Source organism: Momordica charantia, assembly GCF_013281855.1.
Source record: "Momordica charantia cultivar OHB3-1 chromosome 4 unlocalized genomic scaffold, Mcharantia_2.0 BLBB01000004.1, whole genome shotgun sequence".
In the NCBI taxonomy this organism is placed as follows: Eukaryota; Viridiplantae; Streptophyta; class Magnoliopsida; order Cucurbitales; family Cucurbitaceae; genus Momordica; species Momordica charantia.
The window spans coordinates 25,209,752-25,235,465 of NW_028275162.1; the positions used below are offsets into that span (position 1 = coordinate 25,209,752).

General features: G+C 34.5%; 3 protein-coding genes across 5 annotated transcripts; 2 read left to right on the forward strand and 1 right to left on the reverse strand.

The window, feature by feature from the left end:
• Positions 1 to 385: 385 nt before the first annotated feature.
• On the forward strand, positions 386 to 3,996 carry PHF1 (phosphate transporter traffic facilitator1). Its single transcript, XM_022278728.2, has 10 exons — positions 386 to 742; positions 911 to 1,011; positions 1,582 to 1,714; positions 1,812 to 1,903; positions 2,338 to 2,437; positions 2,516 to 2,588; positions 2,668 to 2,788; positions 3,041 to 3,160; positions 3,354 to 3,424; positions 3,502 to 3,996. Exons 1-10 carry the CDS (start codon positions 569 to 571, stop codon positions 3,690 to 3,692), a joined length of 1,176 nt encoding a protein of 391 aa, XP_022134420.1. The 5' UTR covers positions 386 to 568; the 3' UTR covers positions 3,693 to 3,996.
• An 852-nt stretch (positions 3,997 to 4,848) lies between these two features.
• On the reverse strand, positions 4,849 to 15,653 carry LOC111006310 (UDP-Glycosyltransferase superfamily protein). Of its 2 annotated transcripts, none has more exons than XM_022278171.2 (14): positions 15,018 to 15,650; positions 12,639 to 12,725; positions 12,290 to 12,393; positions 12,071 to 12,121; positions 10,262 to 10,433; positions 9,783 to 10,100; positions 8,455 to 8,658; positions 7,825 to 8,337; positions 7,498 to 7,707; positions 6,894 to 7,082; positions 6,565 to 6,737; positions 5,945 to 6,097; positions 5,742 to 5,823; positions 4,849 to 5,664 (listed from the first exon to the last, which is right to left on the reverse strand). In XM_022278171.2, exons 1-14 carry the CDS (start codon positions 15,486 to 15,488, stop codon positions 5,275 to 5,277), a joined length of 3,117 nt encoding a protein of 1,038 aa, XP_022133863.1. In that variant the 5' UTR covers positions 15,489 to 15,650; the 3' UTR covers positions 4,849 to 5,274. The 2 variants fall into 2 exon arrangements, with proteins under 2 accessions (XP_022133863.1, XP_022133864.1); XM_022278172.2 differs by having other exon boundaries at positions 5,542 to 5,680; positions 15,018 to 15,653.
• Positions 15,654 to 19,198: 3,545 nt separating this feature from the next.
• On the forward strand, positions 19,199 to 23,632 carry LOC111006625 (DNA binding protein). Of its 2 annotated transcripts, XM_022278653.2 has the most exons (6): positions 19,199 to 19,355; positions 20,010 to 20,177; positions 21,647 to 22,194; positions 22,327 to 22,529; positions 23,001 to 23,170; positions 23,257 to 23,632. In XM_022278653.2, the coding sequence occupies exons 2-6, from the start codon at positions 20,044 to 20,046 to the stop codon at positions 23,363 to 23,365; spliced, it is 1,164 nt and encodes a 387-aa protein (XP_022134345.1). In that variant the 5' UTR covers positions 19,199 to 19,355; positions 20,010 to 20,043; the 3' UTR covers positions 23,366 to 23,632. The 2 variants fall into 2 exon arrangements, with proteins under 2 accessions (XP_022134345.1, XP_022134343.1); XM_022278651.2 differs by having other exon boundaries at positions 21,647 to 22,529.
• The last annotated feature ends 2,082 nt before the right edge of the window (positions 23,633 to 25,714 follow it).

Consider the following 25,714-nt stretch of genomic DNA (forward strand, 5'->3'; position numbering starts at 1 on the left):
TTTTATTTCAATAAATTAATCAGTGTTAATCAAACATACCAATTACATATTATAATTTATAATTTAACGTTAAACAAATAAAAGAGATGAAGCTGTAATCGTAACGAACGACGGCAACCGTCCGATTCATCCTCGCATTTCCCGCGGAATCGCGTGGGAATATTCCTCCCGCCTCGAGTTGTCAGGTGGGACCCACCAACTACCACCATTTTAATTCATTATTTGTTTTTATTTTTCTGTTTGCTCCAGGTCAAATCCTTCGGCAGGCGTGGGCGTCGTGTCGAATTTCCCGCTCCGACATGTCGCACCTGGATAGTACGGGATAACGGCAAAACATGCTTTCGTTTGACTCGTTGACTTTTGTATAAAAACAAAAATTTTCAGAAAATGAAATTCGTTTGATCGTTGAATTGAAGAGCCTTCGTATGGAAGTTGAAACTCGTTCTTCCCTCCTCTTTCGTCTATAGACTTTTTTTTTTTCCTTTTTCTCTGGTTTCCGGCGTGGCGGTATTGAGATTTTTGCCCCTTCGCCTCCAATTCCGTTCAATTTATTCGGTGAAATTTGATCATGGGAGGCGGCGGGTCGAATCCAGGTCCGGTTTCATGTGGGTCGTGGATTCGGAGACCCGATAATGTGAACTTCGCGGTTGTTGGGAGGTCCAGGCGGCCGGATTCATCGCCTTCCGTGCTCGAGATCTTCTCGTTTGATCCCAATACTACTTCTCTTTCGTCCTCTCCCCTGGTATCTGTCATTTTCCGTGTCTTGTTTACTGTTCTTTTGGATTATTTCGATGGAATTTGGACGTTCTTCTTGTTTCTGTTTCACGAATTGACTCCGAAACTGGAAACGAACTGCAACTGGGTAGCTAGGGTTCCGATTTTGTATGTTGACCTAATTTATTGTTGTCAGACTGAATTCGTGTTTGAAGAATGCGAAGGCGATCTTGTCGGTGTTGCTGTGCATCCCAGTGGGGATGAAATTGTGTGCTCTACCACTCAAGGTGGATGCAAGTAAGTTTTCTTTTTGGTTTAAACATCTGAGACTCCGTATTTTTCATGTATCTTAATACAATTGGCAAAACTATGATTTCTCGTTTGTCGTGGAGAAAAAAAAAATGTATTGAAGTTCCTTGGTCATGTACTTACTAAGGGGGCTCCCATATGAGATTAAGTTTTAAAGCTTTTCTCATAGGACAATTGTTCATCTAATTATTATTTGTGTTTTACTACAAGAGACGTGCTTATGAATGCAGACGGCATAACTTTCTGCCCAAGTTATCACCTGGGCTCTAAAATGATTCAACTTTTTTATTCGTTGACTGCCAACCTCTGGCCCGCTGAATCATGATATTTTAAATAAAATTTCGTAGCCTCACAGACACACATGGAATTTGATGTTGTAGTATGGTGCTGAAGGATTGATCTTGTAGTATGAGGAGTTGATATCTTTTCTTGCAGTCTGAGTGTGTGGATATTTGCCTAATGATCTACAGTTCATTTTCTCTTATTATCACTCTGACTGCCAATTCCTCTAATAAGATGAAGATTTAAAGATTTGATTCTCTTTTTTTCATCTTGCAGATTATTGGAGCTGTGTGGTCAAGAGTTAAATATGAAGCTGTTGATGAAAGAGTTGCCTCCACTGAAAGATGTTGGTCCTCAGAGTTGCCTAGCTTTCAGTGTTGATGGTTCTAAACTTGCCACCGGTGGAGTGGTAAGGAAAAATATGTTGTCTATACAGTCCATGTTTCTTTTTATTCTCGTCTTCCTGAAAAATGTGGTGGGTTATTTTGACACCAAATAAACTACAGGACGGACATCTCAGAATCTTGGAATGGCCAAGCTTGCGCCCCATTTTAGATGAACCAAGAGCGCATAAATCTGTAAGGGATATGGACTTTAGGTGAGCTTTGAATTTGTTTACTTCTGGTATCTTTTCAAAATATGGCAACATAATTGCTGTTTTTTTTTTCCTTCTATTAAGATGTTTTGCCTGCAATAGAAATTATGCATTTATATTTGAAAGGGGTGCCTTTTGAACACACCTTTTATCCTGATTTTCTAAACGGTAATTAGGAAAGTGCTCACAAGATCTTGAAATTTATACATAAATGATGATTGTATGGAACGTCATGAAGACACTTGACATTCTCTCATTGCTATCAAACTACATAAATCCATAAAGAACCTTAAAACATCTGCGAACTTAGTAGTATGTTGCTCTGATTATGGTGGATGAAAATTTTGCTTGTTGGTTGAAACTGAAAATTTTGGAGAAGATCTGAAAATATTTCTTCCCTGTATAGATTTGAAATGACTTTATCTATCTTGTTCCAGCCTGGACTCAGAGTTCTTGGCTTCTACTTCCGATGATGGATCAGCCAGGATTTGGAAGACTGATGATGGAGTTCCTCTAACTACTTTGACACGGAGTGCGGTATGGTAGTTATTTTAACCTGCTTTTGTGTTTATTGAATTTTCTTAATTAGTGAACATGCTTATTTTGATTGTCCAGGATGAGAAAATTGAGCTTTGTCGATTCTCCAAGGATGGGACAAAACCATTTTTATTTTGTACTGTCCAAAAAGGTATGCATTTTTTCAGAACTAATAAAATTATCAACCTCCAATAATCCTATTGAATGCCTCATTGCATTTTCGGAAACAGGTGAGAAGGCTGTCACTGCCGTTTGGGACATCAGTAATTGGAAAAGAATTGGGTATAAGAGGTTGCTGAGAAAGCCTGCTTCAGTAATGTCCATCAGTCGAGATGGGAAATATTTAGCCTTGTAAGAAGTGCATCGCATTGTCGAATTGATTGTTAGTAATGTTAGATTAATTGGTAATAAATTTATTACCAATACCCGAAGTACGATGATGAAAATAGTACCAGTTAGCCACATCATTTGAAATAGTTCAACAGTCTTTCTGTTATATTTTCTTGTAGACCTTTTTTTTTTAACTTTTTATTGTGCGTTTCGATGTGTTTTGAGCTTTATTGAACACCGGTTTTGAGTAATTGTGGTCATTTTTCATTCCAGAGGAAGCAAGGACGGGGACGTATGTGTGGCTGAAGTAAAGAAAATGGAAGTCAGTCATATGAGCAAGAGGCTGCATCTGGGGACATCCATAGAAACTTTAGAGTTCTGCCCCAGTGAAAGGTGAGCCATTAAACCAGTTTGCTGAAAGTCATAAGAATCTTTCTTCTTTCAACATTTGGGTATTTTCTTAGGTACATGTTGCAAGACCAACAAGTTGATTTGAGATGTCGCTATGACCTCTTGGCCAAAAAAAGTAAACTTTCTTTGTAAAGTCGGTTGATAAGGATAAAATTGTATTTTCCCCTTTTTGTAGGGTTGTGCTTACTAGTTCAGTTGAATGGGGAGCTTTGGTGACAAAGCTAAACGTTCCTGCTGACTGGAAAGGTCTCTCTCCTCTCTCTCTGCTCATAGTCTGATATTCCTGCCTTCGACACTCAATTTACCACGCTTTTAATTTGCAGAGTGGCAGATCTATTTGCTGCTCGTAGGCCTATTCGTGGCATCGGCTATTGTTTTCTATATTTTCTACGAGAATTCCGATTCATTCTGGCAATTCCCTCTTGGAAGAGATCAGCCAGCAAGACCTAGGTTTGATTCATTTGTTGCAGATCCACAGTCTGCTGATGATCCATTTGGACCAGTTGACATGTGAGAACATTTGTTACACATTAACTACCGACCGAATGCAGGAGAGGCGTCTTCAGCACCGGTTTTCAGTTCTTCAAACTTCTTCTGCTTAGCTTTAAACCTCATTTCAGGTAGAATCGTTTGCAAGTTCATTTGTTTGTAACATCCAACAAAACACAGAGGCTTTATACAATTCTTATGATTAACCAGCTCGTCTGTGATCATTAAGTTAAAATGACAGAAATGTTAATTATGTATTGAGATTATACATCCCAGGTGCTATTTGTTTGAACAATTATTTGATTGTACAATTTACATAGTTTTATTCATTTGTGTGGTGAAAATTCTTTTTCCAAATGGCCATTTTCAAGTATTTTCTTTAGCTATTTAGTAGATATGGATATGACATTCGATTGAATTTGCATCTCTTAATGATAATTTTATTGATAACCATTGTATCGCTTGCACATATTTTTTTCCAAATTTTTTTTTTCTAATTTTGAAATCCTTACCAAATTATTTATTGGAACTACCTTTTTTTTTATATAAATTTAAATCCATCTCTAAACTATACAATAAAACGATTTTAGTTTTAGATAAATTTGTTTCTAGAAAATAGAAAGATGAGCCAAAAATTACTTAAAATTGAGATTTTTAAATCATTTTTTATAATTTTTTTTAACATATTTATGTAACATGAACATGTTTAAAAGGAAACAAGACTCACCTTTACGCCTTGCAAATATAAACATGGGTCATCAGTTCATCTTTTATCTCTAGTAAATTCGAATTCTTACCATCGTATTTGTGACATAACATACACTTTCATAAAACAATTTAATTCGAATAGTTCAAACATCTTATAAATACTTTACTTTTAGAAAAACGCCAAGCTAGTATTAATAGCGTAGTATACTCTGACCTAGTATTTATCCATCAACATTGAATCTCTTACGATCCTAATGGAGCATATATATGTTTGAAATAGATTCCATTTTGAGAGAGTTGAGTGAACGAAGGAAATCATTAAGTCAATACGCTGGTCCTTTTATCGAGAATTCTTCTAGAACTCAGCCAAAGAATCTACTAAATACTAAGGAGCAAATTTAGGCAAGTTTGCAGGTTTCCCCACCATAGGGTGAGGAGAAAAAAAAATTAAATTCAAAATGAGGACAACAATATATCTGAAAGTGGAAAGCATCTATTATTACGTGTGACCAAAATTGGCTTAATAATTGCTATTTTGGTTGTACTACAACAGCAAAGGAATTTGCCTATCTTGTTGCTATACTAGGTATGTTGAACATAGAAGAAAGAATTTCAAAGAATATTTAGTTACCTCTGTCTGCCAAAATAACCTTGTATTCTCTGGTAATGCCTCCAATAACCGAGCTGCAGTTTCAGCTTTGTCTTTCCTCAGTTCTGTTGCCTAGAAATGCTCTGTAGAGTGAGAAATAATTCGGAAAGAACTCGAATTCTTTTACGTACCAAATCGTAAGAGGAGGGGGAGAGGCTCTTTCTTTCAATCTCTACTACTAGCCAAGTTAGCAGTCAGAAGCGCTTTCAGAATGAGCAGGCTAATTGTGGTTCAGAACTATTCCAGTTTCTCATCCTCCAAGTGATTTTTGCTTGTATCCAAATTTCATCCTCTCAATTAACTTTACTTTTGTAGTTCTCTTCTTGTCCATCTTCAGCCTATATCTTTCTTCTCTCGCTCTTTCATAGATCCCTTGCCAGTGCACTTCCCCTGTTAATGGCCACAGCCCCATTTTATTCGAACCGCCTTCGTCGTCGGCAACTTCTGCTAAATCTTCATCCATACTCTTCAACAACGTGAGGTTGAAATACTTTGCCCACATAAATTCCATGCGTTGCTCAACTGGATGTTGTTCTTCTAGGAAACCCGAGTGGGGATCAATGTAAACCATCCTCCGTCCACTGTGGTAAGCCCAGACATTGACCAGGATTTCCGAGATCCGACAGTAACAATGTTTTTTCTGCTCATCATAGAAACTAACAGGAGTTGAGAGAGAGAATCATATGAAGGGAAATGGATTGGGACTCAAATCCTTACCTCAAGCTCTGAGGAAGCCAACATACATCCATATGGTTGACTCTGATTTCTATTGAGAGCATCAAGGTAATGGGTGAACATCCTGTAGTTCCCAATTCAAATTGCAATTTAAGGGGATTGCCTCCTTTATATTGACACAATATCCAAATAATGAAGAAAAATTACTGTATATGCATCATGGCTTATGAACTGGAGGAAAATACCTGGAAAACATCATGAACTCCAAGAAGGATGGGGTTGGCATCACCCAGCTATGGAGGGCAGACCAGCAACCGCCATCTTCTGGCATAGGAGGAAGAGCTTCCATATTTGCTGACAATCCATACATCTCACGAAAGGTGTTTTCGAAGGCGGTTCTGCACTCATTTAAAGTAAAATAAGGCAAGTTTGAATAGCTACTTCATAAATCACAACTATAGCTAGGGCAAGTTCAATTCATAGAAATGTCCATAAATAAGAAAATAAATAGATAAGACCACGCTTTAACACATTCTCAGCATGTTTTATTTACATTTACTATATAATTTCAGGCCATTTATTAGTGTATGCACATCCACAACGGAGACTTAAGCAGGAATCACTGTTTCATATATGATTTTTTAACATCTTTTTGAAATGACGTCCAGAAACTAAAAACGTTACAATGTAGGAACATGGGTAACGAAGATCATCATTCACAATTTCATGACTCAAAAACAATAGAAAGCACTAGAAAAGTAAACATTTAAAAGTAGGATGAAAACAAATAACGCATCCCAGTACAGAGCATGCATCCCAACTTGCTTAGATTACAGGTATTTCATACCAGACATGGTAAAATTACCTGCAGAGCCCACCGTTCAAGATATCACACGCTGACCAGAAAGTGGGTGCATTACTGCTCCCTATGATTCCACCATTCACGTGGAAGTGTGCCCAGAAGTATATAACATCTCCTTTAGGCTTGTCCCGTATAGTCTCTTCCAAAACATTTTCAGCTTTTGTGCACAAGGAAACCTGTTAAAGATGAAGGGCTGAATAATATTTGTAGCCTTGAGGGCACCCTATCCACCCAAGGAGGGGGAAGCAAAAATTTCCTTAAAATGGAAAAAATAAGGAGGGGGGACTTTGCAAAACTGCAAACTTTGTAATAGTCAACCAGTAAATAAATACCTTTCTGCCAGAAGCCCGCCATGATTGGAACCCAATCCAAGGTCTCTTATGAATGTTATCAATCTTATTTGCAATGGCAAACATTCCTCCGATCTCACAGAGAATATCCATATAGTAAGAGTCATTCAGAAGAGGAAGTCGTCCCACAGCATTGACATCATCAGATTTTAACCTCAGTGCTCTTGTGGACTGCCATAAAATTTAGGATAAATTCTTTACAAACTCAAGCAAAACAACGTAAAAAGATTCACGGCTGCCCTTAAGAAATGAATGACAAGCAAAAGTATCAAATTCCAAATTTTCTTTGTAAACCTTATAGATTCAACTACTCAAGGAGGAAGGGAGGGAGTTATTCCACAGCACCTTGCAAACTTTTCAGGAAAGATTCAAGAACTAAAGCATCCAATGAGTAAAACTTCAAACTAAATGAAGTAACTACAAGCATGAATTTCCAACAGAAATATAACTACAAGTAAAAAGTTCGGAGTAGTTCTAGAAAACCAGATGAGTGAAAGCAATTCTTATGCAATTGACTAAGAAAACAAAAACGAGTTAAACTAAATGGAAAGTATCACATGATAAACAGAAGATGGATGGAGCATACAAGACTTAGTCCACGGTAAAAAGAACCATGGTGCATGAATGGCCAAGCTCCAGCACCACTGTATATCTCATAAATGGATACAGGCTGTCCTGTCCTTTCAAGCTCCCCCTCATCTCGTTCATTGGCTTCAAACTTGAGCTTTTCTGATTTCCGGGCATTGCGATATATTTCATCCCATGCACCTAGATCCCTCTCCATTCTTTCTTGAAACTACAGAAAAGGAAGATGATTCTATCCATTTGAGAAGGATGTGTGAAAAAGGAAGTTCAGAAACAGGGAAAGGCAATGGATCGAGCAAGTAATCCAATTGCAAGAAGTACCACATACCTCTTCCATTTCAACAGTTTCATACTCTTCAGCATTTTGTATTTCCTCCAAAATATCCCAGTCTTGTGGAGTTGGAAGATCTTGCTCCAGAGTCCCATTTCCAGTCTCAGAAAAATTTGTTAAGTTAACAAAATTAGTTAATTGTGCTTCAAGAGCAAAAATAACACTGGATTTACTTATTGCTGTAATCCCCTCTTCAGCATCTTCATTTCCGTCAATTGTTTGTACCGTTTCCTTCCTGAACAAATTCCATTCCCATGCCCCTAGTTGAAGCTGAGAGAAAGAGCCTGGAAGCTTAACATCTGATGGGAAATTCAGAACATTCTCTAGGAGCCGTGCGTAACTGGTAACGCATTCTGATGCAAGTATATTCTTAGCAAGCAATCTTCCAGAAGAAGCTATTGCTTGTGCATATCTGGAGAGCTTCCCATCTGATATCATCTCTGAGAAAGCTCTCAATAAAGCATCAGAATCATGTTTTGGGAAGATAATTCCATGGACACCATCAACGATCTGAGAACCAGGGAAAATGCTTTAGCAAAAGAAACAACCCAAGAAGGGGAAAGATAAAACAGGGTGGAGGTGGAGTCGTGCTGTTACATCATGGCAGCAAATCTCATACAAACTTACATAATTTCTCAAGGCAGGTAAATCAGGCACCATGATTGGGATTCCAAAGGACATGGCTCGGATGAGTAGAAGTGGAAAACTCTGTATTTCTTGTGAAGATCCATAAAGCACAATGTCAGCCATCATCAGCACACCATTGACATCTCCATTTAAGCCATAATGTGTTATAGAACCATCAGGAAGTCCTAGACGTGACGCAATCTCCTGCACGTAGGTTAAAGATATATCCATTGTCAGGTACAAAACAAAAGGAGTATACAGGTACAAAATATCTTCCTTTTTTTTCAAAGAAAAATCAGGTACAAAACAATAGTATACATAACAATATAAAAGATACCAATACAAAGATCAGGAATAATGATGCCAATAACAATCATTTGGCATAACTTTTTTTTTTTAATGAGAAACACAAGAAAATATATTCAAAATCATTTGGCATAACTAAGTAAGATGAAAAAAAAAACAAAGGAATTGTACATAAGAAGATAAACAATCCCCACAAAATCAATATATTTTTACATACAAGAGGAAATATAGAGCACCCAGGTAAGAAAGCAACTTTTTCCATGTGTGAAGCATTTAAAAAGTAAGCAAGCAAATGATTGGCTTCACATAATTTAGTTTGTGTATGGTCATATGAAGAGAATTCAAAGCTAGGCTTTTGGAATTATATGTAAATCCATGAAATACTTCATCTATTCAGTAGTCACCCAGATCCTGCCTAACCTTACCTTGATTAAGAATAATTAGACAAAGAGGGCAATCAATCCATTTCCATCTTTGAAAAATAACCATGTCTAGTTTTTTTTCCTTCATATTTTACTTGCTCCTTTTCTCCTCACCACAAAAAGCTAAAGACCATAAAAAGGAAATGAATAAACAAACCACAAGCATAACTTTCATTAAAAAATTAAAAGTTATTCTGGAATATTCTGGAATTTCATAGTCAAGTTGCATACACACGAATGGTATATGCATATTTGCAACAAAATGAAGCGAGGATAATCTTGACGTGCTTTCGATATGGAGGATGTAAGTGGCAATGAATCACCCAATGGTCAAAGAAGAATGAAGTTATAATTTTCAGATACATAATAAAAGAGTTGAGGAACTAGATAAATATTCTCTTAAATCTAAACATCCGTATAGAATATGAATACCATACACACACTGGAAGAAAAGCCACAATGTCCCCAAAAACTTGTCAACTGAAAGCTTGTTATCTCCCAGAGCTGACTTTAGAGTGGGACATGAGCATAATGCATATATATATATATAAAATAACAAATAAATAAATCTAAATGCAGAAGCATAATTATTAAATATACCTGTAAAGCATCATGGGATCCATCAGTTGAATTGCAACATAGGAAAACAAATTTAAACGACCCTCCTACTTCTTGCCTTGCATAATTTGTGAGTAGAGGTCCAATGCTATGCATTGCCACAGCATAGTCCCATGACAGCTCATTTGGGAAGAACAAACTTCCAACAACTAGAACCAGTATATCATCTTCATTAAATCCATTTTTCTCTCTTAATTGACTTTTGGAGTGAACATTTTTGAAGTTTTCTGCAGCATAAACATCTGCTGGGGATCCAGGAATCACATAGAAGTTTCCATTGTCCAAAGTGCTATACATCATCTGATATGGTAAGGAAATGGCAATGGCATGAGAGTGTTTTTTTTTTTTTAAACAATAAAGAGATTTTATTGATAAATGAAAAAAACAGAAATGTTGAATACAAGATTAACTATAAATAATCGTAACATCCAATAACAAATAGAGATGAAAAGAAGATTTACTGGGAGGGCAAAATCAGGGAACACGACAACATTGGCCCTTCTGAAAGAACTCTTCCAATGTGAAATAAGATGCTTCCAGCCCCTTTGTTCGTACATCGGCAAGCGGTTGGCAAGTGTATCTTCTCGAATTATCCATACGAGTGGTATAGAACAAAAAGGTTCCTGCATAAGGCTGCATAAATATAAACCTCACTAATCATAGTATCTCAATTCTCAAACTAAAGTCTAAAACAATATGTTACATGATTATCACATGCTTTAAGCACATGAAAACAACATAACTCAGAAAGACGAGTATTATTATCTGCACATGCACGCCCATGCACTTACCTATATTAATCACAGTTTCTTTTACATGTGAGATGCTCACTATCTAAACATAAAGAATGTTCACAACCCCAACATAAGTTTCTCCATATTAACAAGATAAACTAAAATGTATAGTTTCTTTGAAACTCTAACTAATTCCTCCAAGTCAAATCAGAACCACTGACATTCCATGCATCCAAAATTAACTTCCCTGAATTTGATAGGCTCTTATATTTAAAAAAAAAAACAAAAACAAAAACAAAACAAAACAAAAAAAGGAAGAAGAATAAAGTTTCTCGTCCCAAGAAAAAACATAGGCACTATTTTTATAGGTTCTTATTAGAATTAAGCATTAATTATGGTTAGATTTTCATTTTTTCTTTTTTTTTTTTTGGTAAGAATGGTTAGATTTTCATCAATCTCTTAAATGTAGAAATGTATTAACCCTTCATATTCACTAGATTCAATCCCCCACAACACTTGACCAATTGTCCGGGAGTCAATGTTAAAAATTTCTATAACAAAACAAAAAAAAAGGCGTATGAAAACATGTTTGGTAACTATTTCTAAAAGTTGTTCTCTTGGTTTGTTCTCATGGATAGCCTGCTTTTTTCAAAACATCTAAAATTATACTGTGAAGGCTACAAGTTTTTGAACAGTTATTTCAAGTACACAGTAAGTAAACTCGTTCTTTACAAGTCACCCTTGATCACATCTATATAAAATAGGTCTTTAAATCAAACTACCAAACGGTACTCTGGAGTTGAATTTATAAATTGTTTTTTTATATATATAACAAAAGACGAGAGAAAGCAAATTTGGGAGATTACATTTTGAAAGTTGTATTTCCCTCTTAGAGACTTGTGTTTGAGATCGTCTCCAATTGTTACTTCTCCAAAAATCAAAGGCCTCAACATATAGGACACTCAATCTTTGTAAGCCACCTGTTTCACATTTCTATAAACAAGTCTGGAAAACAACCTATCCGGCAGCCCTAAGTATAAATCAATTACCAACCCTTGGAGGCAGCCTTAATATCTAGATAAATTGCCCAACCTTGGAGCTAAATGTTCCACTTTTATGATGGAATTTGTAGAATACAAGCCTCTTAAAATTTTGTAATTCACATTTAAAGGAACATGTTAAAGCTCCAATAATTTATGTTCCAATGAACATGAGACATACGAAATCAAATGCTTAACAACAATGAATTACCTGTTAATCTAAAGCATTATGGTATGTTTTTCATATCTTTTATGAAAAAACTTAACAAAAAATCTAGTTAGGAAGAGATAGAGCAACTCCAACTCTCCAACGATAATAGTTTGCACTTGCTTCTATGCCCATAATCTATTGTAACGCCTAATGCAGATAAGTTCATAAAGCACATCATAAATACAGTTAGACAAAGAACCATTCACCTCATTGCAAGTATAAATAAAGATTACTCTACATACTTAAAGATTTCACTAGGTACTTTATGCTATAAAGAAAAAAAACCTTGCTATGGCCCCCTCTGCTTCCAAGGAGTCAGCAACAATACCATCATATCTGAAACAATATATATATGAAAGTAGAATCAGTCATTTCTGCCAAGGATATCTTTGAAAAGTAGTCCCCAAAAAGTTCTTGAAAGGCAACGAAAAAAATATCAACCAGAGAACAAATAAAGAAAAAGGATGGTAAGAAAACTGTTTAACGAACAAAAGGAGCATGTACATTGACCAATCAACATGACCATAATGCTCTGGACTTAATATTGAAGGCTGGCCACCTATCTGTTTCCACATTGAATGTTTATTTCCACCCTCTACTGCAAAAATCTGTCAGATACGCCTTAATGAGGATCCAAAAAAAATTGTAGCCAGAAATTAAAACACCAATCATAAATAACTACATAAACCTACAAGAAATCCATGCACCATATATAAATTCTGGAAACATACTACTAGAACAGTGGACAAAAGAAGATAACTTTACACCTTCTACTCTCATAAAATGAAAAATAAAAATCCCAATAAAATATCTTTTTTACATGAATGACAACAAATAAATTCCAATAACTCACCTCAAGCACATATCCAAGTTTCTGAATGTTCTTCATCACAGTAACCAACATTAATGATTGTGGATCTCTCTCCGTGCTTCCTAAGATCTGGTACCAATGAAAGCATAAGGAAAAAGGAAAAGAGAAAAAGGAAAAAGGAAAAAGGAAAAAGAAGAAGATTGGTACATAACTTAATTCCTTGATGTATCTAGATCCAGATACTGTTCTTACGCAGTATATATTAAACTGGGAACGCATATGAGTTAAATTCTTATGTTATCAGAATTCAGCATTTGCTTATAACCATGACATTGAGAATGCATTCCGATTCAAACTTTTTGACAATCAAGTCTAAAATTAATCCATAATCATAACAACCATATTAATGCACGTAAGAGCACAAGTACGAGACCACAGGGGTAATCTCTACCACAAGGACTAAGATTCTAAATAGGTCATAGAATTTTTCATGAACTAGTACTTAGTTTAAAATTATATTTCATTGAATAATCAGTACCAGTCAGAACAGTACCAGTCAGTAATGAAATAATAAGAAGAAAATATTGCTCGAAGCTTTTTCTGCCTCCTCTTTGGCTCGTCTTTTTAGACCTTCTTATAATTATTATATTTCTATGATTGTATTCAATTGGAGATCCTCTTTTGACTCCTTGACTGTTCCCCGGAATTTAGCTTCTCGTTTAAATTATTTGTTCAATGAACTTCATTTCTTATTTTTTTTAAATTACTCGAATCTTTTAGTTACAAAAATACTTCATTTCACTTCCGTCAATCATTTGACAAGCTTCGGTTCCCTTTCCTTTCATTTCACTTTTCATTAAAAATTATGTTTCGATGTGATGCATCTTCAGAGGAGTATTTAGATTAGAGTAGACATGCAAATTTGGTTGAAGCAACTGGTTGGGGATTTCTGGTTGCACTTTATCTTTTGTACTAATACCACCAAGATAAAGGGACCAAAAGAAGACCTTAACTTTCTTTGGATACTAATACTTATCTTCCCAAAGAATCTTATACCAAACCAGTGGTAAGGGTTCGTCAACTTCTTACGAGCATGGACTTAACCGAAAAAAGCTCCAACTCCCAAGGATACTATGGAATACATTAGTGTTTTCATAAAGATTTTAAACAGGACATCATTAAACTTCTGCGTGTGCACTTCTTTAAGAATGAAGCCAAAGATTATGGAGCAGTGCCATTAAAGCCATTAATTGGGTTTTTTGGATGGAGAAGAATGGAACAGTCTTGATGGGTATTGTATTCACAGAAACGAGTGAGAGCAATCACAAAGAGCTACGAGCTCAACTACAAACTTTGGGCCAGTCCGAGAGCACCAGCTTCTCTCCTACTATTCCCTAACCAAAATTCTGCTTACCTCACCATATCTCAACCCCAAAAATATATGCTCATTATGTACAATTTCTTGATTAACTCTTGGTACATTCCCTCTTTTACCCCTCCTAAGGTACGTTTTATTATTGGTAGCCTAACATATTGGTTTCTTAACAAACAAAAAATTAAGAAGAATCACAATAGTTCTGTTCGAATTTTGATACAGTTTTACAAAAGCTTGTGAAATTATGAAAAATGTTAAAAACACTCTCTCTGTTTCTAAATGTTATTATGTTAATTTTTCAGAGAAAATTTTTCATAAAACCAAAGAGCTTTAATCAATATAATAAACTATCAGTTTAAATTTAAATGTAGAAAAATAAATATTTTAAAATAATTTGGTTAACTGGGTCATATAAAGATTATGATAATCAACCATCTAAAGTAATCAAATGGAAATTAAAGTCAAGTCGATTATGAAAATTTCAAGATCCAAATATCCAATGCTTTTAAAGGACCACAGTATTATGAAAACTTTTGTGGTTATTGCAAGCATACGCCTTCCTACACTGTAACAAGTCTCCTTGACCAATTTTATTTATCTTGTTTCCGATGTTTCCATAAATTCATTTTCAAAAATTATACAAAACCTTAGAACTTGAAGATATCCTTCAAATGGATGATATACTACTGCCACCGAGGGGTGGTCAGAATCCAAACAAATGGTTCTAAGTTAATCTACTTCACATAATTTAACTAATGTGAGATAGGAAAGGTGGATTGATCTAAATAAATAAACACAACGCGGAGTTCACATAAAAGTTCGGGAAGGGGAAGAGGGTGTGCAAGGAAGGTTCCAACTAATAGGAATCTACAGAAATAAGCCCCAAGTTAGCTTTGGTAAATCTTCCATTCGTGAGACTTGAGTGTTCGTGCACGTAACCAATAAGAAACGCAATCAACTAAGTGGCATATGCTAAGTACTGATAGCTAATCAGTGACTTGAACGCAAACAGTTTCAAACAGATATCAAAAACTTGAAGAACTCACTAGAGCAAGCCTCGGTGCACGAACGCCAACGCGGTCCTTCTTCCGCGCCTCGTCGAGCCCATCACCTTCCACCAGCCTCCTCGAAATCCTCCCCGGCACAAACTTCAGCGAGCTCCCAAACTTAATACGCTCCATAAGCCACCGCCCCTTTTCACTTCCATGGCTGGACATCAAAGTAACCGAGCTCTGCAACATCACAGAGCCGGTAACAAAGGCGAAGACCGCAAAAATGACAACACAGTAGAAAAGCGTATTCCCTCTAGCCGGGAGCCACCAGAGGAAGCCCTTGCGATTGATCCGGCTCTGGTGAGATCGGGAGCGGGAGGCTGCATGATCCAATGAGTCCTTGACTCGCAAACGGAAGTGACTAGAATTCCGCTTGAAAGGAAAACGATCGCGAATCGAGTGAACGCCGGGGACGACATTTGCACTCCCATTGTCGTCGATCTCCGAAGATGAACTTCGTCTCATCCAGATGATTCAGTGCTCTGAACTTTTTTCTCGGAAACGTGATGGGAAATTTTTTTCCGAGGATTGATGAGAAGAAACGAAGAATGGAGATGTGAAAACTCAGATGTGAATTGCGGTCACTGCCATGGCTTGGCTTCCATTTAGAAGCAGACAAATGCAAAAGAAGAGAAAAAATGACAAAAACTTTTATGCCAAGTCCGCCAATTTTACACAAAATCACCTTTTTTGTAATTATTATTGTTATTTTTTTCCATTTTAAAGATAATTTACTCATGTATTCCACTGCTTTATTGTATTGCCATATTTTTCAACGGTATCTTTTAGGCTAACTTACAAAAAATAATTTTAACAATAAATAAATAAATCGTTAAAAAACACCGGGTACTTTTTAATAATTTAGTCCCTAAACTTTAGTTTGTAACGATTTAGTCCCTATATTTTTTAAATTGATAACAATTTAGTCCTTCAACTTTAATATGTAATCATTTAGTTCTTGTAATTTAAAGTTGGTAACGATTTAGTCCTTATCGTGAAATTTTTTTTGTTAAATATATTGTAGGTATAGATTGATAAACTAAGGAGGGATCAAATATGTTTAAGAATTATAAATATTAAATTGTTATCCGATAAAATTGAATACTTAATTTAAAAAAAAAATTACGGTAGAAACTAAATTGTTACAAATTTTATTTTAAACTACATGGACTAAATCGTTATTCATGGTTACTTTAACGGATTAAATCGTTGCAAACTGAAGTTCAGGAAGTAAATTATTACTTTAATTAAAGTATAGGAACCAAATGTATTTTTTAACCTAAATAAATTCTTAGACTGTTTGTTCGCGGGAATTCAATATTTATATTGAATGGTTTTTATATTTCCACGCTTGTTTTGTTGTATAAATATATATGATGCTTGAAAATCTTATATAAGATGCTCATACAAAAACATTTTAATTATTTTTTGTACTATTTTTAAACATAGTTTTCAATATTTTTATATTGGTGGCACCATTTCCTTACCTTTTTTTACTTCATTCTTGTTTCATATATTTTATCTTATCAAACTTATTTATTTTTATGATTTAAATTAATTAATGTACCCGTTAACTAACAATATAGGATCAGTATATTTATATATTAAACTTCGATTAAATTATAATATCTCTATTTCTTTGTAATATTTTGAATAAATTATTATTTGCAATATTCATTATCTTAAATATAATTTAAAATTTTTTAACGATATTAAATATTATTTCACTTAAAAAAATAAAATTTAATATTATGAAAAATAATTTTCAACCAAAATAATATTCATAATCATAAATCATGCAAAATAAACATGGTTTTCCAAATATATTCTCACACGTCTTTATAAATTTTCATACAAAATAAATATAGCTATCCGAATATTATGGACATCTAACATATAAAATTGTAGCATTCGAAGACGTCGCACATCTGTATTTTCGAAAAATAAACGACCCCTTAAACTTGTTTGTTTCATGAATACTTTAATCATTTCAAATGTTTTGATATCATATTTGACATTTTATAGACGTTTCAAAAATACTCTTTTTACAAGTATTCATTGTCATTTTAAATTGAATTACAATATTAACAATATTTGTTCAACTAATTCCCTTCAAACATTTATTAAGTGTCAATTGTTTTACTAATTGATCGTGTCGGTGGATGGAGATTTCTTTAAACAAATGACAAAAGTTCATACAATTTGTTTTTATAATTTAGCATGATTAAAAAAATTAAAAAATAATAAAAGAAAAAAACAAAACTTCTTATTGCAAGTCTAAGTTCGCAAACTTTGCTTCCGTCTGCTACGCGGTTTTGTATTAGCTGTGAAATATTCGTATTTTATTTTATTTGTCTTTTAGATTGAATCGGTTTTTTTTTTCTTTTTAATTATAATTTTTAATATTGATATTGATTTTGGTTCCGTGTCTCTCATTATTTTCTTTTTCCTTCTTTTGAAAATCTGTCTCTCAGTTTTAGTTAAACTCTAGATCTTATTTTATCGGATTTTTTAAATGTATAATTAAGCCCTAAACTCTATAAAGTGATATTTTGGTTTTCATAGTTAATTTATCACAAATTATTTAAAAGATGAGTAATCAACATATGAATTATTATATTGATATGTAAATTTATAGAAGTCATGCATGTTAGTTGAGGCACGTATCATGTGATAAAATAGTATCTATTTTCTTTTAATTAAGATACCAAAATAGTTATTATTTAGAAAGTTATGAATAAAAATAATATTTGAATATTTATGTCATTGTTACTCATAAATGAAAAAAAAGGTCATATTATATCATTTGATCTCCACGTGTCTATTTACTATGATTTAAATATACTGTATTGTTAATTTGTTGTTACGTTTAACAACAGAGATATCAGTAGAACTTCATTATTGAAAAGATCAACCCTTACCATAGGCTTAGCAACAAAAAATGTACAAAAATTAAAGGTATAATAATCAAAACGACACTTCAACACACAAATTTATACAATCAAACGATTTAATTTGCATATTTATCAATCACGTAAAATAACAATAAAACATTGAGAATCTACAAATCAATCACGAGTTCTTGAATTATGTTATCGAAAGGGAAGGCAGAGGTAGTACTTCAAAGCTTATAACGGGATGTTTTTTATTTGCATTCACGCCTATTAGAAATAACCACTAAATCAAGTTCTCCCTTAGGTGAAGGAAGTATGATTGCTTTACCAATAGTCGAAATCCAACCATAAGTTTGATTACATCACGTTTAGTTTGAGTTGGACGATGAAAAGTCCGATAAACAATATCACGAACTCTCGCTACCATATATGCATAACCAGGACTCTCATACTATACGATATCCATCTTAGTTGAAAGAAATAGGGATTAGTACATTGATGAGCTATTTAAACATCTTAATTATATATCAACCATATTTAAGAGGGTACACATCATATAAATTACTTAAATAGCCTCTTGTATTTACAAATTAATTTTAAAATGTAAAATTGATTAATTGGAAGGTTACAATTTAGATTCCAATACTTTCCAAAACAAATTAAAACACCAAAACATTAAAAACAAAACCCTAAATTCCCCAAAATTGAAATCATAACCTCCCAAAATATCTCCAAATCCCGTCCAAAAATCTCCCAAATTCGAAATCTAAGAACTTTTTTCGCTTCATCATTGAGACGTTTAAAACTTCAGTTTTGGAGGACCCTTTCTAGATATATGCGTTTATATCTTGTATACAACTATAAGATATATACACATATACAATATATACCTATATATACAAATATAATCAGGAATACTAAGAATATGAGACATTTAGAACTTCAATTTTCTATACACATAAACAAAATATATCCCCATATATACCAATCTTAAGGGAAGACTAATAATTACAAATGGTATGGAGGACTATTTCTACATAACTATAAGATATATGTATACACATATAAGATATATTCACATATATAATATATACCTATATATACGAATATAATCAGGAATACTAAGACTGCGAGACGTTTAGAAATTTCATTTTCTGTATACATAGGCCGACACCAAGAGGCGCATTAAACTGGGGCGGCCCAGTCCATCAAATCACGGTAACAATCGGACATAGATTTATTTCAACACAGTAGAATTAGAATTACATGACATATTCACCTCCCGCTCTCACCATTCCCATTCCCCACTGCCCATTTTTGCGTTGGAAGTTTGCAGAATGCCACTGGCCCGCTCTCTGTGACCCCTCAGTAGGGTTTTACACTTCTCTATCTCCATTTCTCTCTCTTGGCTCCTCCCCCGCTCTCTCCCGGAGCACAGGTAACGTTTTCTCAGCTATTTCTCCCTGTTCGCTAACTTTTACACTGCAATTCTCATATCGTTGGTTGGTTTCCCCCACTCCCCCTGCTATGGCGATCATTCTGTTTTTCCTGTATCAGTGTATCACTTACGCTCGTGGGCGCTAGAGTTCCACGCAATGATGGGTTTTCTCCACTGGGTTTTATTTGTTTAGTTATTTTGGTACCTGGGTTGCATTAAAACAGGCTTATTTCTCAAAGTTTATAGCCTCTGTTTCTTTGTTATGTTGATCATTGTGGTTAATTATGCGGTGTTTTGATTGTACCCTGGCTTTGATCCATATATTGTCTGTCGTCTCGGATTTTAACTGCCCATCTCAATTATGTTGCTACTGCAAGTTATTCTAGGGAAATGGACGATGTGTATTGTAGATATGGTATATTAATGTTTTAATATATATGTGCAACAGGTCTGCCTGTTGCAGGTTGTTTGTAGAAATTTATAAGTTGGTTTAAAAGGGAGTTCAGCTTGTTTCTGTATGTCATGTTAAATGATTTTGTTAATTTGTTGAGTTAGAGAAGTGAAATTCGAGTGGCTCTTATCTCATCCACTTCAATTTGGATCACAAACTTTATATGGACGGAATTATCTTATTACTATTCCTTTCTCTTGTAGGTTTGTCTCCTTAGGGTTTAACTTTGTGGATTTCATGCACGCGATTAGGGGTGGGTGGACAGGGCGTCCTCTTGCCCTAGCCAAACACAATGAGTCTGAAGGGAGAAAGACTAGAATTCGGCGTTCAAAAGAGGAAAGGAAGGCAATGGTCGAAGTCTTCATAAAAAAGTGAGTACAAAATGGTTTTGGTTCATATTTTTGCTTCCACTAATCTTCCAAAGAAAGCTGAATTGTTTGGATTATTAAATTTCTGCATCCCTGCATTTATGACGATATTTCATCCACAATTATAATTCTCAAATGCACAATATCTTGCTCAAGAAAACCTTGTTCTGTTATATGTTGTTCCCACTCTGTGATTTACTCGAGCTATTCATGTTGGTACACAAATAATTGTAGTGTGGCTTTCATTGTTGTATCTGTTTCTGACACTGTTTTCTGGTTGAGCTTAGCTTTGGGATAGCAAGCATATAGAACTGTTAGGTGATAAATTATCTTGCAGCTTAATAATCACGACTTTTCCCGTCATATGAAGTGAAATAAAAACAACTCCAATTAGTTTGTGTCGATGAGGCAATAGCTACAGAAGTTATAGCTGTTAAGGATCTCACATTGATAAAAGAAGGGACCTTACATAGGTTTATAATAGATATGGGCTACTCCTCTTCTTACCAATTGATTTTGAGATGAAACCCCATGAATATTAACATGGTATCAGAGTCCAAAAGCTCAAACGAGCACCCGGTTCAAACATAAACATGGGATCCGACTAAGATCGATGAGCCAAAAGAGTCATGATCTTGATGAGGCATGTTAAGGATCCTACATTGATAAAAGAAGGGACCTTACATAGGTTTATAATAGATATGGGCTACTACTCCCATTATCAATTGGTTTTGAGATGGAACCCCATGAATATTAGTAATAGCTCCCTAGAGGGAGGGGAAAAAAACTCCCAAGAATCATGATGGGTAGCATTTTGTTTACTGCACACCATTTTCATCGTGCTCTTTAAATATTAAAAGGACTAAAATAAGATTTTTTTCAAGTTCTCAGGGTTGAACCATTGAGTTACTTTATGGAGTGTATCCATCTATTGTCGAGTTCTTGAGGAACTTTTCGGAAACAAATTGTATGTCAGTTGCAAGTAAATTTTCATTTGAGGATGATTTTGGTATCGTGAGACTTGGTGGAGCCTTTTAATTTAATAATGGACCAGCTCTTTTGATATCTTTTCTTAATTTTTTAGTATTGAAGTCTTAGAAAATGCAAGAGCATCTATTAGTCTTAAGCGAATATGAAAGAACTTTGTTCTTCTCTGTGCTCCTCCCCAACTGGTCCTCTTTTTCAAACTAGCTTTAGTACTTAATGACATGACACCATATATAAACAGAATTTAAAAGAGGATAATAAAATTATTTGAGAGCGTGTAGACTGTAGACCTATATTGTTGAACTTTGGAGGAACTCAAACTTCCCCAAACAAATTGTTAGTACAAATAATTTCTCATTCTTCATTGATCTCATGATCTGAATGCTATGATATTAAGACAATAGACTATTTTATATTCTTTAAAAAAAAAAATTACTAGACCATGAAACCTCCATTACAATAGGATCCTAACATCTTGCTTTCAGGTATCAGGAATCCAATAATGGAAGTTTCCCCTCTCTCAATCTTACCCACAAGGAGGTTGGTGGATCTTTCTACATGGTGCGGGAGATTGTACGTGATATAATTCAAGAAAATCGAGTGCTTGGCCCTGGAAAGTTGTTACTAGAAGAGCACAACTTTGATCATTCACTTGAAGAGAATCCACTCCACTCAATTGCCATAGAACCTCAGTCCCATTTACCGTTATCATCAGAAGAATTTGATTTTAGAGTTAAGTACAACCAATGTATAAATGAAGAACCCATCCTTGTCTCAGATGAACAATGCACTTCAACAAATATTCAGATATCACACAATGGGCCGATAATCAATGGTAGCCTGGTGGATGTGAGTGACAAGGACTCTGACAAACTTATCGAGTCAGAGTTGCTAGTGAATGAAGACAAGGAAGTAGAGGAAGTGGTCAAAGAGGAATCAGGAATGCCAATTACTCATGTGACACCTTTGGCGGCAGATGTGGTAGTAGAGACATTTCCATTGAGTCCAATTTCTGGTGCTGCTAATAGTTCAGGTGAAAGATCCGAAACGTCGATTTCAACTTGTGATTCAGAAAAGCAAGTTAGTCAAACTGTCGAGTTAGAGTCAGGGGTTGGTTTGTTTATCACTGAAGGTAGTAATTTCACAAAAACTTCTGATCATGTAGTCGAGAAAGCAGAGGAAAACTTTGTAAGTTCATTATCAGTAGCAAAGTTTGATTCGATGGAAGTAGCACCAATTGTTGAAAGCTCTAATGGATCCATTCTCAAAGAAGGTGGCGTTCATGAAGTTGAGGGTCCTCAGCTGGAAGTTCGTACTGATACTCCAACAGCTGCGGCCTTTGAACAATGCCAAAAAACTAGTGAGAAGGTGAGTGTTTTATTTTTTATGGCCAAATACTTAATGCTTTTAAAGTTCCCTTCTTTTTATTAAAAAAATCTGTCAGTCATTTTAAAATCCACCACTATTAAATTTCTGGGGTATAGATATGTAACTTCTTAAAGTCGATTTTTCGATTATGACAAAGTATTGTGGGGACAAAAGCAAAAATGAAGCTAAATGGATCTTTACTTGAGTAGTTTCTGGTCCAGTTGAAACTTTCGAGTGAGGAAAAAATAGCAGATTCCATTGATCTAAAACCTTTAGTGAGAAAACTTACTCCACAGAACCCCCCACACCCAAAAGAGAGAGAGAGAGAGAGAGAGAGAGGAAAAAGAAAAAAAAAAGATAGGAAATGTTCTTTTGACTTTGTTTATTTCAAAGATTGCCACATTCTGTGTTTGTAACTCAACTTTTGAAAGCATAATTTGCAATTGGGCCACATCTGATGCTCTTTTACAGGCTCCAAATGCTTCTCCAAGTGGTACCCAGAATCACAACAAGACATTCAGCAATGGCATTGATCAGGCCTCAAAAATCAAAGAGGAGACACAGATTGAAAATAAAGTAGATGCTCAACAGGACAGTGGCTCCCAGAAACAAACCATTCCAACATTAAATAGAATCAATCTGTAAGAACATCTAGTTCCCCTTCACTTCACTCTGATCCATATTATCAAACAAACTCACATCCATTCTTCCACTTGTTCCTTTTCAGCGAATCATGGGAAGAGATGTCCAAAAATCCCTCAAACCCCGAAAGCAACCCGCTTCTGGAAATCCTCAAGGCATTCGTTTCCGCCTTCGTGAAGTTTTGGTCCGAGTAAGTAGCTCTATGATTGTCAAATAGATGAATAGAGAGTAATTAGAGATTAGTTTTTTGCCTGCCTGTCTCTGTACCCCCACCCGGTTTACTCCGGTCCCATCGTCGGTACTTCTGAAGAAACTGGGATGTGGGTTGGCATTTCTACCCTCAGTAGTTACAAGGTAAGCAAAATCTTGTAGAAGGGATATGTTTATTTTTTTGCTTTTTTACTGTAACCATGAGATGTGTCACCCCATGATTATTTTCTTCCAGATATTACGGTTGATTATATTCTTTTTCCATTACCACATGATAAAAAAGAGAGAGTAACGTGAGAAGGAGCCTTTTGTGTGTTATAAGAAGGAACGACAGGGAAACAGGAGAGAAAGGGATATACAGATTGGAGTTTTAATAGCCATTTTCTTTCTCCTTTTTGCTCTGACCCACCCGACATCTTATATCATATGGATCATGTAGTCACATGATTTTCTGGATACCCAATTTTCTAGTAGTACTCTTCCTGCAGCCTTTTATAAATATTATTTTTTTATATATAAATTCCAAATAATGCCTCTTTCCTATTTTATTTTCCGAGTAAATTTTAGTTCACCCCGTTTGATAATAGTTTCGTTTTAAAAAGTTAAGCTGGCTTGAACTACTCATACCCCGAGTGCTTTTTATTTAGTTATGAATATCTTTTTAAGAGGGTGAAATTATGTTTTAGAAAAAAAACAAATTGAAAAGGACTGTGTGTTGTTTTTTTTTTCTCTTGAACCATCAAATCTTGGATATATGACAAAATGTTGTTTTTGGTCTTTTCAAGAATTGGATTGTCTAAATTAGAACATAGCCATATGTAATAGCAATTTTATAAGAGTTTTATTGTGCTTAAACGTCCATTTCTTTATATATTAAAAAAAACAAGTAAATATATAAAGCAAACGTGTGGAAAAAAACATGTCAGCTAAGTCTTCGAATGGCATTTTTCTTTTAAGCTACCTATGAAAATTAAAGATGAAATAGACTTATCTTAACGATTTTTTATGTTCACATGGCCAATTTTCAATCTTTTTCGCATTAGGCAATAACCAAAACTGAATTTGAAAGTAACCATTTATAATTCCTTTTTAATGAGTAAGAAACTAAAAAAAAATAAATAATTAGAATGGCAAATTTCCAAACCATCTAATATGAAGTCAATTACACATCCTCCTCTCATTATTGACTTCTTTTTACTTAAAAATAAAAATCATAAATAAAAGAGCAAAAATAAATAAATAAATAAAATTATTCTTCATACAAAGCTTGTAATAAACTCTTCAATCTCCCTTTTTCCGTGCCATTGGATCTGGTAATTTTTTTATTTTTCCAATTCTGCAAAAAAAGGAGAGAATATTGAAAATGATTACATGGAATTCGAGTAAATTGATAATAAATATAATTAAAATAAGCTGCAATGCACAGAGAATTTGTAATTTTGAAGCAACCTTCGTATTAGGAAAATCAGTTGATTTAAAATACCCAGACCTGGAATGTTGTTTTGTCTGCATTTTTAAATTTTAATACATAACATAAGGTTAAATAATTAATATCTCGCTACCGTGGCCGTGGTTTGCCAACATTTTACATATACCTAAATTAGAAATATTCCACGTGTCAAATAAATTTAAATAACCTCATACAACTAGGTGTTGAAATTTATACTCTAGATTCCATGTCACATTATTGATTATACGCCTATTTCTTGTTTCAATATATTATTTTGAAAATATTTTTTTCTGGACAATTTTAAAAGAAAATTGAACTACATAGTTTAGTTGTGCAGTGATTTTCACCTTTTTTTTCTTTTAGTACAACATGTGGGGTGAGAGATTGAACTTACAACCTCTTGATTGATGATATATGCCAATTACCACTGAGCTATGCTCGTGATTTTTACTTTTTAATGGATGTGAGAAAAAAATTGCATTTTCTATTCTATATATTTAGTCCGATATCAATATTCTCTAGTTTATTTTTATAGTCATTTTCACTCACGTATTTTTTTGCTTATTAGTTAGATGTGGGGTAACTTACAACGAGTTGCTTCGTTAAGAACATGCAATCTCTTTGTAACACCTACATGGAAGTCGTATATTCGAACCTTCGAACAGGTGCGGATTCGAAAAAAATTGTGGATAATTTATTAGTTAATATTTGAGCAATTTTCTAAAGTTAACTCCCCCGCTAATCACATATAGAAGAAAAAAAAATAGAGAAACTTTTACCTAAAAGTTGGATTGGCTCAAGGTCCATTCATAGAGATTCAAACAAAAAATAATATCCAGTTTGCAATCATCCCAAGAAAAATGCCAATTTACCCTTTTACCCT